The 13,050-nt window shown below is 38.9% G+C and overlaps 1 protein-coding gene across 1 annotated transcript in view; it reads left to right on the top strand.

The window, feature by feature from the left end:
• LOC107707821 (fibrosin-1-like protein) overlaps positions 1 to 13,050 on the top strand; it is a gene marked incomplete at its 3' end in the record, with an annotated part of 343,126 nt that overhangs the window by 318,396 nt on the left and 11,680 nt on the right. Inside the window, exons 7-10 of the mRNA XM_016511913.1 lie at positions 8,889 to 9,258; positions 10,069 to 10,325; positions 10,937 to 10,975; positions 12,098 to 12,342. Of these exons, the coding sequence (XP_016367399.1) occupies positions 8,889 to 9,258; positions 10,069 to 10,325; positions 10,937 to 10,975; positions 12,098 to 12,342 (911 nt within the window). The remainder of the gene's footprint in view (positions 1 to 8,888; positions 9,259 to 10,068; positions 10,326 to 10,936; positions 10,976 to 12,097; positions 12,343 to 13,050) is intronic.

Genomic DNA, 13,050 nt, shown 5'->3' with positions numbered 1-13,050 from the left:
ATTTTCGTTGGTGAAATAGAACAACAGTCAATATTGTGTCTAAAAAGTAAGTAACTTAATGTTAACTAATTGTGTATTGAACTATGTAACATTTGCAATCGTGATAATCAGCAAAACAGCTCGCTTATGCTCCTTAACAATATCATATGTTATAAATAAACTCAACAGTTTGAACATTTACCTCATGTTTCTTGTGAGTTTATGTGTGCCGTTAAGGTTATTTGTTTTGATGTTGAATGTAATAAAATCAATAAAAACTATAAAATTAAAATCTCGCGTTTTGATTTGTTTTTCCCTAGTTTTTTTTTTTTTTTCACCCAAGTTTTAATCAGGCTAACTTGTCCAATCGGGCATGTAAAGATGTCTTTCACTAAAAAATTGTCCCGGACCAGCTTTAATGTCAGTACAATTACAGTGGCAATAGACACAGTAATGTTAGTAATGTTAGTTTCTAATTATAGTAAGTTGTCACGTCAATATGGGACAGTTGAACACATATAAATTTCACAAATTCCACATATTTTGCTGTTCGTCTGTTATTTCGACAGATAGTAGTTACTATGAGAATCGTTCGCACTGGGCATTATGTTAAAAGTTGGGTAAACACTATTTTAAATGCTCTCAATGAGAAAATTAAACGTCCAAAATGAGAAAAATGCAGCATTTAGCCTAACTATGCTATGATAGCAATTTCCAGCTTACTGCACATACCAAGGCCGCTTGTCTAAATGTCGTGATAGCAGGCTATTGTAACATGATATCGCTTATACATTAACTTAAATAAATATAAAAGGATATATTTCTTAAGTAAAATTAAGTGAACTTACCAGGAATTATGAATAAATCTTCGATCGTTCTCGAGCTGCTCCAGTCGGCTGGATTTCAGATTTTAATGAAGCGCCACATCCCATAATGCCACACTACAGTAAGTTAGTGTAAAAACCAGGAGCTACAGTGACAACACCTGCTTCTTGTAAAAGAATTACAGTTGACATGGAAATATACTGTTAACAACTGTAAAACCTTATTTGACCCAGAATGCATTGCGAATTACAGCTACATCTTGTAAAATGTTTAAACAGTAATATTCTGTAAAATTTTACTGTAGAAACTACAGCAATTTTTTACAGTGTTGTCTTGAAACGCACAGGCTGTTTTTGCTTGTCTGTTTTCTCAATAGGGATGGATTTAGAGGAGCTTCATCTAAACTTCTCCAAGAGAAATACGGTATGCTTTTATGCATCTGTAGGGCAGCTTATACAACAGTACTGTAAAATGGTAACTGCATATAATACTACACAGTGATGTAAAGCCAAACATATGCCATCAGGTGTACAGCACTGTAAAGAGTGTGACATACATGCGTATTATTTTTGTTTTACATTTAATGTCTACTGGTCTAATATTTTATTTTTTTTTCTTTTGCTCACCTTGGCTGTCTTTATTTGAAATATTATTTGGAAAATATAGTAAAAATACTTATTAAATGTTTAAGTCACTAAATTATTAATCACTAAATTATGGCAAAGCGGACTTTTCAGTTGAAATTACTCCAGTCTTCAGTGTCACATGATCTTTCAGAAATATGCTGATTTGATGCTCAATTAGTATTGGTAGTTGGTTATTAATAATGTTTTTATTGCTTTATATTTTTGTGGAAATCCTGATATATTTACATTATAAAAAATATACATATACATTTATATACATACATATTTAATAATTTATATTTTTCATTTAATTTATCATGTGTATTACCATGTGAAATTAGGCAAAAACATATTTTAATGTACAATAGAAGTCATACTACTAAAATATTATCTCAAAAGAAAAAACGAATAATGTCAATACCAATATGGTCACCGATATATTGTACATCTCTAGATGGTGTTTTTCTCCATAAATTAATTTATCACATTTTGACAATATTCAGGCTTATTATCAACATATCTGAAGCCAAAATCTCCATCAGCTAGAGGAACCCACCCAGTGGTGATTTAGATGTTTTGGCATTCTCTGTTCTTTGTTGGCACAATGAAATGCAGATCCCAGTGGATTTGACTGGTAAAGAGGAGAGAATTTCCTGTCTGGATGCCGCTAATCTGTGAAAAGATGACAGCTCTCCATGCAGCACCTGTTCGGGAGATAAATTCCTGTGTCTTATTCTGTTTGTTGACTTCATCAGCTGGAGGCGGCTTTTAGCTTGTTACTTGAGGTTTTATTTCTGTTTTTGTGCATGATTATTAATGTTTATTTTTTGGCACACAGTGTTGATGGAGAGATATACCGCAGGGTTTGCGAGGGAAATGAACTCACAATGTGTAGCGTTAGGCTTGAGTTCTCTCGGCAGAAGGCAGCGTGGTGTGTGAGTATTTGCAATAAGCATCACTGACCCCTGGTCATTTGAGAGAATTTGCATCCTCTGCTGCCTTGTCTTAAGACCCTGTTTGCATATGAGCTGTTTTTATTACATAAAAAAAGAGACGGACTAAGACGTAAATCCATAATCTCCCATTTGCATGTGCAACAGGAGACGGTTGAGAATATTGTTGTAAGGGGGGTGGGGAGCTTAATAGTCTGGAAATAGGCACGGCTGCGTCGCAGTTCATAGTGTGCTACATTAGGATTAGTGTGTCTCGAGCGTTATGTTGAAAATAGTGTGTTGATGATGTCTTGATGCTTTGTATATTAAAAGTATGCATGTGTGAATGCTTTGTGCTAATATTAAACACAATGCCTTGCACTGCAAAAGAGACTAGAGATATCTATCTATATCTATATCTGTCTATCTATCTATCTAAGTTGAACGACCCATTCATCTATAATCGTTGTATCCATCTATCGTTCTGTCTTGTCGTTCTATCCATCCGTCTCTCTAAAGGCTTTAAAAAAGTTTAGAACTTTTAAACAAGGCTTTGTCAAGCCAAGATTTTGTCTTGGCTTTTCTGGCTAAATATCAGGGAAAACACCTGTGAAAAATCATTATAGAAAATTCCTTCAAAACAGTACATTGGGGCATATTTTTAGAGAGTTTAGAGGGTTTTTTGGAGTGTAATTTCAAATTAGAATTGAGTCATGTTTGTTGTTTTTTCAAATTGAATTCAAATTCCGAAATGTACATTTAAAAGGGGTTGTCAAATTCAAATCTAAATGATGCCCAGCCCTGCAAGACACACTGTTATGATTTTGTGCCTTTACTTTCCCGCAATTTCATACCGCCAAAGTATGAACTGTCCCATTACTAGTGAAATATGTACTTACATGAGATAGTCATGAACAAAATTTCAAAGGAAGTTTTTACTCAATGTGTGTGCCTGTATATTATGTGCTGATGATTTAGTTGTCATTAAATTCATTTCCTTGCTATTAGTTACACAACTGTTGATCATAAGTAGATTAGAAAAGTCACTTGTAATATGAGACACTTTTTCAGAACCCTGGAAAGAATTTTCACTGGAAGCTACAGCCATCTGTCTACACTTTCTTCCATGTCGGTGTGTGTGTAATGGCTATAGTACGGCAGCTCTCCAGATGTTCCAAGACGGCTGTCTGAGCCTGAAATGAGGTCAGAGGTCAAGGATATCTTAGTGGGACAGCTGTGGGGCGATGCTGGGGTCACCCTGCCTCTGCTAGAACCATCCGTCATGAGTATGCACACCCCTACCGTCACTGCTAGTGGTTTCTACCGCAGTAGGCACGTGTTGAGGCCAGAGTCCCTTGAGAGATTGTACCATGATAGAAGCAGCAGGGGGAGAGGATAGATCAATAGTCTGCTGAAGTGTCATCTGGTGAACAGGGATGCCAACACGTCCCAAGGGAGTGTCACTCCCTCCTCAGAATGCGACCTTTGACCTCCACAAATCTGTGGGCGCTCTTGTCTGTCTAATAGCTCTGCTGTGATTTCACTCAATCTTAAGGGTCTCTTTTGTTGCCTGTTCTATGTTACAGATTAAAAATGCTGTTCTGTTCGAAGCTTGAGAGCACTGTAAGGCATACAATGGCATGGCAAGAAGTCCTTGTTAAATTATTGAAATTGTTACCAACTCTACTTATCATTACTATTCTTTTTTGAACAAACACCTGATCATATTTCTTCTTCCTCTTTTTCTCTTCCTTCCCTCCTCCTCCTCCTCTCCCTTCTTCTTCTTCTTCTTCAAAATAATAATAATAATAATAGTTATTTTTTATTTCTTTTGCTGCACCATTTGTGCTGTTATAGCACACATGCCTTATTTTATTAATAAAAATAATTCATAATATTAATATTATTCATATTTATTAAGATGATGATTATTAGTAGTAGTATTATCTTAATAATAATAATGATGATAATAATAAATCATGTTTATTTATTTTGCTGCACCATTTGTGTTGATATAACACAAACACATGCTTTGTTATTTTAATAATAATAATATATTAATAATAATCATTTGTTTTTGCTTTTTTATTTTGCTGTACCATTTGTGTTAGCAAATATACACTTGCTTTATTTATTTATTTTGTGTTACGGTACATTCACACGGGGCGTCGGCATCGACGCTTAATGTAGGGTGTGTCTGAAGCTTGGAGCTGACACGACCGTCAGGGTGACAGCAGCCAATCACATTAGTTTCCTGGTGTTGCATGAGTGCGATTGGCTAGTGTCTGCACCCCAGGGTATTTGCATAAGGCAGTCTGTGAATGTACCATTATGGCTATGAAATATTAAATTGTGAAACTTGTTAGAAATTGTTTTGGTTTAACTTTTCGTACTTAAGCAATCAAAATGATGATTTTTGCCTGGTGGACAATAAAGTGGGTGAAAATAGTCCATAGAAAGAGCCATATCTAACAGAATTTTTGGAGTAACCGCCTAGCACCACCCTAGTAATAGCAATACACTAAAACTACTTTGAACGCCTAGCAAGCAGCAATCCAAGACCCTAAAATCACGGTGGCAATGTTTGAATGGGTAAGCATTTACACTGAAGTTGGTGTGTTGTGAGGTTTTGTTGTTAGCGGGCACGGTAAATCTATCACTGACCTTGGTGTTGGATAATGAGGTCTTGTTTGTCTCCGAGAAATATTTCTGCCTTGAGGCCTGTCAGTTGTCAGAAACGAAAGTTAAAGGAGTTACAAGTTTATTTGACACTGTCTTCTCATTAAAAGATTCCTAAGGCAGAATTTCAGGGCCAACAGTCACAATGTGGAATGTTTTGAGAAAATTGAAAGCCGTACATCTTTAATGTGGCAACTTGCCCTATCCCTATTCTGATGTGTCTACAGTGAGGCTGACACGTTAACAATTTACCGCAACCAAAAATTGACAAGAATTTCGCAGGTGACAACCTCGCCCGTGCTAAGACAAGCAACGCCACTGGCAGCAGCGTGACATCACACCGGCTGCCCGGCGCTCATTTCGAATGACATTGTGTCACATTTTGTGTGAAATGATTACGGCCACATTCCAGACTGGGAAGAAGTCCCTTCGTTATGTACAGCAGGCATCCAGACGAGCCGAGACATTCACAGGGCACTTTTTTAATGAGAAAGAAGGCAAGCTTGTATGTCTTGTCCTGCCTGCTGGCTGCCATTATGGCCCATTAGAATCATCATTAAGAGAGAGCGCAGGGCCCATTGTGCTTAAAGTGCCACGGCCCGCTAGCTGAGGAGCCTGACTACCACTGTCCGCTTTCACCACACAAACGTGCCTCGGAGACCTGTTTCCAAGGCAACGTCACCGACGGGCGACGTATTTCTTCTCTGTGCTTTGTAGGAAAAGGCAAGCAAGACGGGGTTATCCGTGAGTGCATCTGTTTAGACCTTTCCGAGCAATTGGGTAGAAGTTCTCATTTCGCGCTAATCTTGTACGTGGCTCTGCCCTACAAATCCTAACCACTGCCGTTCCCGGAAAACCTTCAAAAGCCAACCCAGAGCTGCAAAAGCAGACAAGCTCCACCACCTACGCGCTTAAAAGGACAGTTTTCTTTGTAAGAACATGTTCTGTTTGGGCTCATTTAGGAGGTGCGTCACATTCGGCAGGGGAGAAATATGTCAAGAACTCAAGCTAGCGTTTTTATCCCTCAATTATCGGTGTCCATTAATGATTAAGTGCTATATTAATACAGCGCAGATATTCCATTAGGAGCTCCGGTCTGAGGTTTTAATGGCCTGCAGGCTTTCAAAGTCTTTGTTTGAGGTTGCACTAAGCTGTTAGGAATGAGGACTGCATTAAATGTACTAATTAGTGGCCTATGGAAGATATTGTCTTAAATTACTCTCTACTCTCTATCTTTCCCTTCTGCGTTCTTTTCTAGCACTGTTGGCAATCAAATAGGCATTTATGAAACAGGTGTATGCCAATAGAGTGTTTTTATGCAATAATTGGCTAATATAAAAATTTTATGCTATGATGGATTAATGAAAAAAATAGTTTTAAATGCTTAAAGTGAATTTAGGTATCACAATTTCAAAGTATGAACAACACATTTTAATTTTAAGATTTGCTAATGATAATATTTACCAGTGTTAATATCAGTGTTATAGTGTGATTTATTAATTTTATTCTGTAAGTGGTTGATCAGTATGGACTTTTCCTTAATAGATTCTCAATCTTTACGGTCCCTTACGGTTTTTGGTTACATTCAGTGGTCGACTGAAATGGGTTTGTCAATACTGATTCCTAGAGAGCAGATTGACCAACTGGTGATATAAATATAATAATTTTAAGATGTACATGAGTTATTAAATGTACATTTATATACACATTTGTGTGTGTGTGGGCTACACGATAAATCGCATGCTATCATATATGAACGTGGTTTTGCGCAGCTTGTCAGTGAACAACGGCTCTGTGTAGTAAATGCTGCTCCATGTGAAAGCACGCACGCGATGGAGGTTTACCGCTGATTACAGAACCGGCTTTACTGACAAGAGCGCGTTAAATATCGCATGCGATTTATCGTGCAGCCCTAGTGTGTACACTAGCTATTGGATTGAGTCTGGATATGTATAGATGGATTTTATGATGCACCATCCTTTTCTTAACTCTTAATTATTTTACTGTGCATTTACATGTTGAATGACTATAGTCTGTAAAATGCTGAGTCTAAACGCTTTTTTTCTTGCACTGTGCTCCGATTAACTGAGCAAAAACAGAAGTTCCTCTGTACAAAGACTCTGGCAGTGTTACCGAAATCCCTGGAAATATCTTGTGAAAAAGAAAGAGCGAGCAAGGGGGGGACTCTGAAAGGCCAGTATAAAGGGTGCATGATCCCTTTTCACAGCACAATTGAAACATAATTATTTCATGGCAGACTGTGTGCTCTGTAAATCTATGAATGGGAACGGCATTTAACTTTAATTAGCTCTGATTTATTCATTCTGACTGGATTGCTTGCAGAAAATTGGATCATCTGATTATAGTCAAGCATGAAAATGACCTGATTAAACACTTCATAAAACCCATGGAGGGAGAAAGAAATACAGAAAGAAAAGAAACCTGGGATGAAACGATAAAGGGGAGATAAGAAAGATGAGGTGCAGAGAGGAAGACAGTCAGACAGATGTGGATGCTTTTGGTGTCTTGGCGTATGCCAGCGTTATGCACAGTGGGTGAAGAAGACATCACGGCTGGTTTCTGTTCACACTGCTGCAACCTAATGGATGGATTGGCAAACCAATCCCACACTATCAGCTGCGCCAAACTGCAAGTGCATTTGATTTGAGATGCTCCCAATATATGAACGTGGTTTTGCGCAGCTTGTCAGTGAACAACGGCTCTGTGTAGTAAATGCTGCTCCATGTGAAAGCACGCACGCGATGGAGGTTTACCGCTGATTACAGAACCGGCTTTACTGACAAGAGCGCGTTAAATATCGCATGCGATTTATCGTGCAGCCCTAGTGTGTACACTAGCTATTGGATTGAGTCTGGATATGTATAGATGGATTTTATGATGCACCATCCTTTTCTTAACTCTTAATTATTTTACTGTGCATTTACATGTTGAATGACTATAGTCTGTAAAATGCTGAGTCTAAACGCTTTTTTTCTTGCACTGTGCTCCGATTAACTGAGCAAAAACAGAAGTTCCTCTGTACAAAGACTCTGGCAGTGTTACCGAAATCCCTGGAAATATCTTGTGAAAAAGAAAGAGCGAGCAAGGGGGGGACTCTGAAAGGCCAGTATAAAGGGTGCATGATCCCTTTTCACAGCACAATTGAAACATAATTATTTCATGGCAGACTGTGTGCTCTGTAAATCTATGAATGGGAACAGCATTTAACTTTAATTAGCTCTGATTTATTCATTCTGACTGGATTGCTTGCAGAAAATTGGATCATCTGATTATAGTCAAGCATGAAAATGACCTGATTAAACACTTCATAAAACCCATGGAGGGAGAAAGAAATACAGAAAGAAAAGAAACCTGGGATGAAACGATAAAGGGGAGATAAGAAAGATGAGGTGCAGAGAGGAAGACAGTCAGACAGATGTGGATGCTTTTGGTGTCTTGGCGTATGCCAGCGTTATGCACAGTGGGTGAAGAAGACATCACGGCTGGTTTCTGTTCACACTGCTGCAACCTAATGGATGGATTGGCAAACCAATCCCACACTATCAGCTGCGCCAAACTGCAAGTGCATTTGATTTGAGATGCTCCCATGCACCAGAGAAAAAAAAAAAAAAAACCCTATGGCATTTTCACTATCCTGTGGTGTGGCCTGGTCTTTACAATTGGAAGAATTGCATGATTTATTTCTAAATACCTGAGGTCTTTGCCCCCCAGTTACTGTATATCAATAAAAGCATCTAAATTGCATTTGACATCTGAATTAAATACAGAAACTAAATAAATACAAATACAGATTTTAAACTCTCTTTGTGTCTCTCTTTTTTTCTAGTTACACCAACGAATGAGAATCTCGGGTCCAAAACTTCCAGCTCGACCAAAGTGTCTGGCCTTCAGCGTAGCCAGGAACAGAGTAACGACGTTTCGTTTGTCCCGCCGATCTCAAGTCCGACTCCAGCGTCGCCCCCTACGGGGTCTCCTGCCCCTGCTGCGGCGGCAGCCCCCGCGCCTAGAACGCACCCGCTCTCCACGAACCCTCTCGCTATCAAGAAGGAATCTGTGCCCCCTAACCCCACCCCGTCCCTCCTGAGGAACCAATCACATTCACTGGAGCACAGAGTCCCGCCCCCATTGCACCACAGCCATCCAGTCATCAGTCACCGTCATCATCCTTCGCCATACAGCAGTCTTCACGACATCAGGTTAGTAACTTTTTTTTTTTTTACAAAAACCTGTATAATAGAATGAAAACAATTCTGCAAAGAAGAGTGGGCCAAAATTCCTCCACAGCGATGTGAAAGACTCATTGCCAGTTATCGCATACGTTTGATTGCAGTTGTTGCTGCAAAGAGTGGCACAACCAGTTATTAGATTTAGGGGGCAATTACTTTTTCACGTAGTGCCAGGCAGGTTTGGACAGCTTTTTCCCCTTAATAAATGAAATCATCATTTCAAAACTGCATTTTGTATTTACTCGGGTTATCTTTGTGTAATATTAAACTTTGTTTGATGATCTGAATCATTCAAGTGTGACAAATAGGCAAAAAAAAACAGGAAGGGGGCAAAAACTTTTTCACACCACTGTACAGTGGTGACCAAAATTATTAGAACACTAGTATTTTCACCAGCAAAAAAAAATGGTTTTAAGTCAGTTATTTCTTTATCTTATTTCAGTTATCTTTTGCTGTAGTGTGTCAGTAGGAAATATCAGTTTACATTTCCATTTCCATTCATTTTGCTATTAATTGTAATAATCCAGTGAGATTTTTGTTTGCACAAGGACAACTCATTTTTTTAATTGGTGAAAATACTAGTGTTCTAATAATTTTGGCCACCACTGTATATATATACATAATTTTATTTATTATATTTACATAATTAAATATTGTTTTTCTCACAACAAAAACACATTTTAATTTGTAATAAAACCTGAAAATTGACAGCTCTAAGTTCATAAGCTGCCCTAATATCAATATTGTTTCTCATATACTGTCTTTCCTTTCTAATCACAGCAACAACCCTTCCACGCTTCCTCCAAAATACCACCTGCCTCACTCCCCTCATCACCTCAGCGGCCTCCCGTCTCCTGCTCCTCCTCTTCCTCTCTCCATAGCCGGTCTGCCCTCCTCCCACTACTCCCTTCACTCGCCCTCTCACCTCTCCAGCCATCCGGCCATGTTCGCCAACCCTGCTACACTGCCTCCTCCACCCACCTTACCGACCAACAGCCTGGTGGTGCCAGGACACCCTGCCGGACCACCCTATCCAGGTGAGAACCCCTTCATTGAGATTTAAACTGTTTCTGGCATAGTTAGTATGAGATTTGAGAATATTTTGGACAATAGGTTTCTTCAGTTCTGTAATATGACAAGTTAATTCAAATATATCACTTGCATAAAGGTGCGTACACGCTAGAGTTTGCACTGCACCAGAGACCGCTGCAAAAAATCTTAACTTGCACTTGGACATTAAATTTCCTTGACCAATAAGAATCGAGGCTCCAGTTTTATACCCAGTTTTTGTCCCTCAAATGCTCCTTTGCAGCTTTCTCTAGTGCATAAGTGCACTAAGGGTATACATTTTTTAACTTAGACCTAAGAAATGAGTGTATGATAGAAATGAGAGTACGTGACTATATACATTGTTTGTTCATCAAAATTCATCCTGTTTTAAATGAGCATATTTAGTGTAGTGCTAGTCTTAAAAACACATTTGGTTCCCGCAAATGTAAGGACCTTTCCTACAGTTCCTGTGCTTTAAATTGCTTGGTGTAAAGCATAAATTGCTCTGTTTGTTGACAAATAACCCATGTTAAAGACAGCTTTATGGATAAAGTATTCAGTAACAACAGCATTGCTCTTAAATTGCATTCTTTTCAAGATGTTTCAAGAGTGAGGCGAAATGGGGCACGCATCAGAGGTCAGCATATGAAATATGTGACTTATATCCAGTTGGCCCATTTTTCTACTGTATATGATGCCTGTAATAAAAAAAGGATGTCAGCTATACTGTTCATTTCTAATATCTGGATCCTGTGTCTCGGGCAGTAAACTTCTGTTTTATTGGCTGTTATTTTGCCTTTGACAGTTAAATCAGATTTTGATACAATTTACACTAAATGCAAAATGTGAGATGAAAATTATACCTGTCCTCTTCATCTCAGCGTTTCTTTATGCGGTAAGTGTATTTTTTTGTTCCAGTTCCAGGCATTTTAAAGCTACATGCTGATCTAAATCTAAACAAGAAAAAAATAGCAGGTTTATACATGCAGCTAACCTCTACGGTGTAAACCTTTGGTAAACACATGGCTCAAGTCATTGCAATAGTACCAAAAGTTCTGTTTTTGATCAATGTTCATTTAGACTCTAAACTAAAAGTATCTATTAATGTCTTTTTTAAGCATCAAGCAAGTGCTTGAAGAGTTTCTTAAATTTTAAGAAGGGTCTCAAAGGGAGAGTTTGCCCAAAAATGAAAATTTTGTATGCAAACCTGTATGCATTTGTTTCTTCTTTTATAATAATTATTATTTTTTTATCCATGCGATATAAGTCAGTGTGTTGAAAACAGTTTTGATTGTGTTCCACAGAAGAGAGCAAGTCATTCAGGTTTGGAACAAAATGAGGGTAATTTTCATTTTGGGGTGAACGATCCCTTTAAGGCCGTATAAGAGTTTATGTTTGTCGGCTCAAGTGTGTGTGTGTTTTCTGCTGAGGTGACTCTTGGTTCTCTCTTGTCTTTAGATACCAGCCTCTTGATATCTTTCAACCAACCAATCATGTATTGCCAGCCTCATTCGGGGATTCTGATTGGCACATTGTCACAGGCAACTCTCTTACCTCCACCAATGAGTCCTCACGTAGAAAACCCTCACACCTTGAATTGGAGAAACAGAGAAAGCCAGGTGACTACCCTCTTTCGCTTCTTCCTACCGCTGTTGTGAAAACTCACTGGCCGCCCGTGCCTTTTTTTTCTTTTCCCTCCCGTGTCTTCCCCATCTCCCCACTTTCCCGCCTTTTTCCCCTTCGCTCTCCTTTCTTGCAGAGCATGATCTTCTGCGGCAGGAGCTGAACAACCGCTTCCTGGTTCAGAGCTCGGAGCGAGGTCGGGGGGCGGCGCCGGGGGCCACAGGGTCGCCGTTGGCCCCTGTGTCGCTCCTCCGAGCCGAGTTTCACCAACATCAGCATATGCACCAGCACCAACACACGCATCAGCACACCTTCACGCCCTTCCCTGCCATCATTGGGCCGCCCACTGCACCTCCCATGGTGCGTACCCCAGCCAGAAATGTGAGGATAAGTAAAAACAGATAGATTTTACTCCCTTCCTACCTCCCTATTCCCCCTTAAAATACCCCGGCCTATAAAAAAACAAGCCCCTTCTATGCACCCGTCCTGTTTTTCCACAAAATGACACCCGCAGTCGTGTTGTCGTACTGAATATAAGCACGGCCACATCATGAGCAGCACGAGTGACGTATATTTTAGACACAATATGGCCAGTTATTTCATCTACCTTTATCTCAGTTGTCAAAAATAGTTCCAAGAAAAGCCAACATAGTTAACGAATAACAGCAACGCACAGACTGGCGGCCTATTTGGAACCACATTCAGTCACATCATAACAGCCCTGCATCTTAAAAAATGTAGAAAAGGCCTATTATTGCATAATTTGATGATGCTGAGTTCAAAAATATTTTTAAAAATACATCACGTACAGATTTTTTTTTTTTACAAAATAATAATGATTTTTAAAAGCTTCAATGCACAGTCAAATGGCATTTTGTGGCTTTAATGTCAAAATAAGTATTCAGAATAGGGCTGTGCGATATGGACAAAAAAAACCTATCGCGATTTCTTTGATCAATTTTGCGATTTCTATTTTAATCACGATTTTGACACACACAGACATGCTTTACAGTCATTAATGCATTCAGTGTGAATTTGAAACATATTTCCAAAAGAAAACCAATTAGAGCTTTATCAAAAAGCTGTAAC

This window comes from Sinocyclocheilus rhinocerous, unplaced genomic scaffold, assembly GCF_001515625.1.
Source record: "Sinocyclocheilus rhinocerous isolate Xijiao unplaced genomic scaffold, SAMN03320098_v1.1 scaffold1256, whole genome shotgun sequence".
Classification (NCBI taxonomy): domain Eukaryota; kingdom Metazoa; phylum Chordata; class Actinopteri; order Cypriniformes; family Cyprinidae; genus Sinocyclocheilus; species Sinocyclocheilus rhinocerous.
This window is presented reverse-complemented; position numbering and strand designations above follow the sequence as displayed.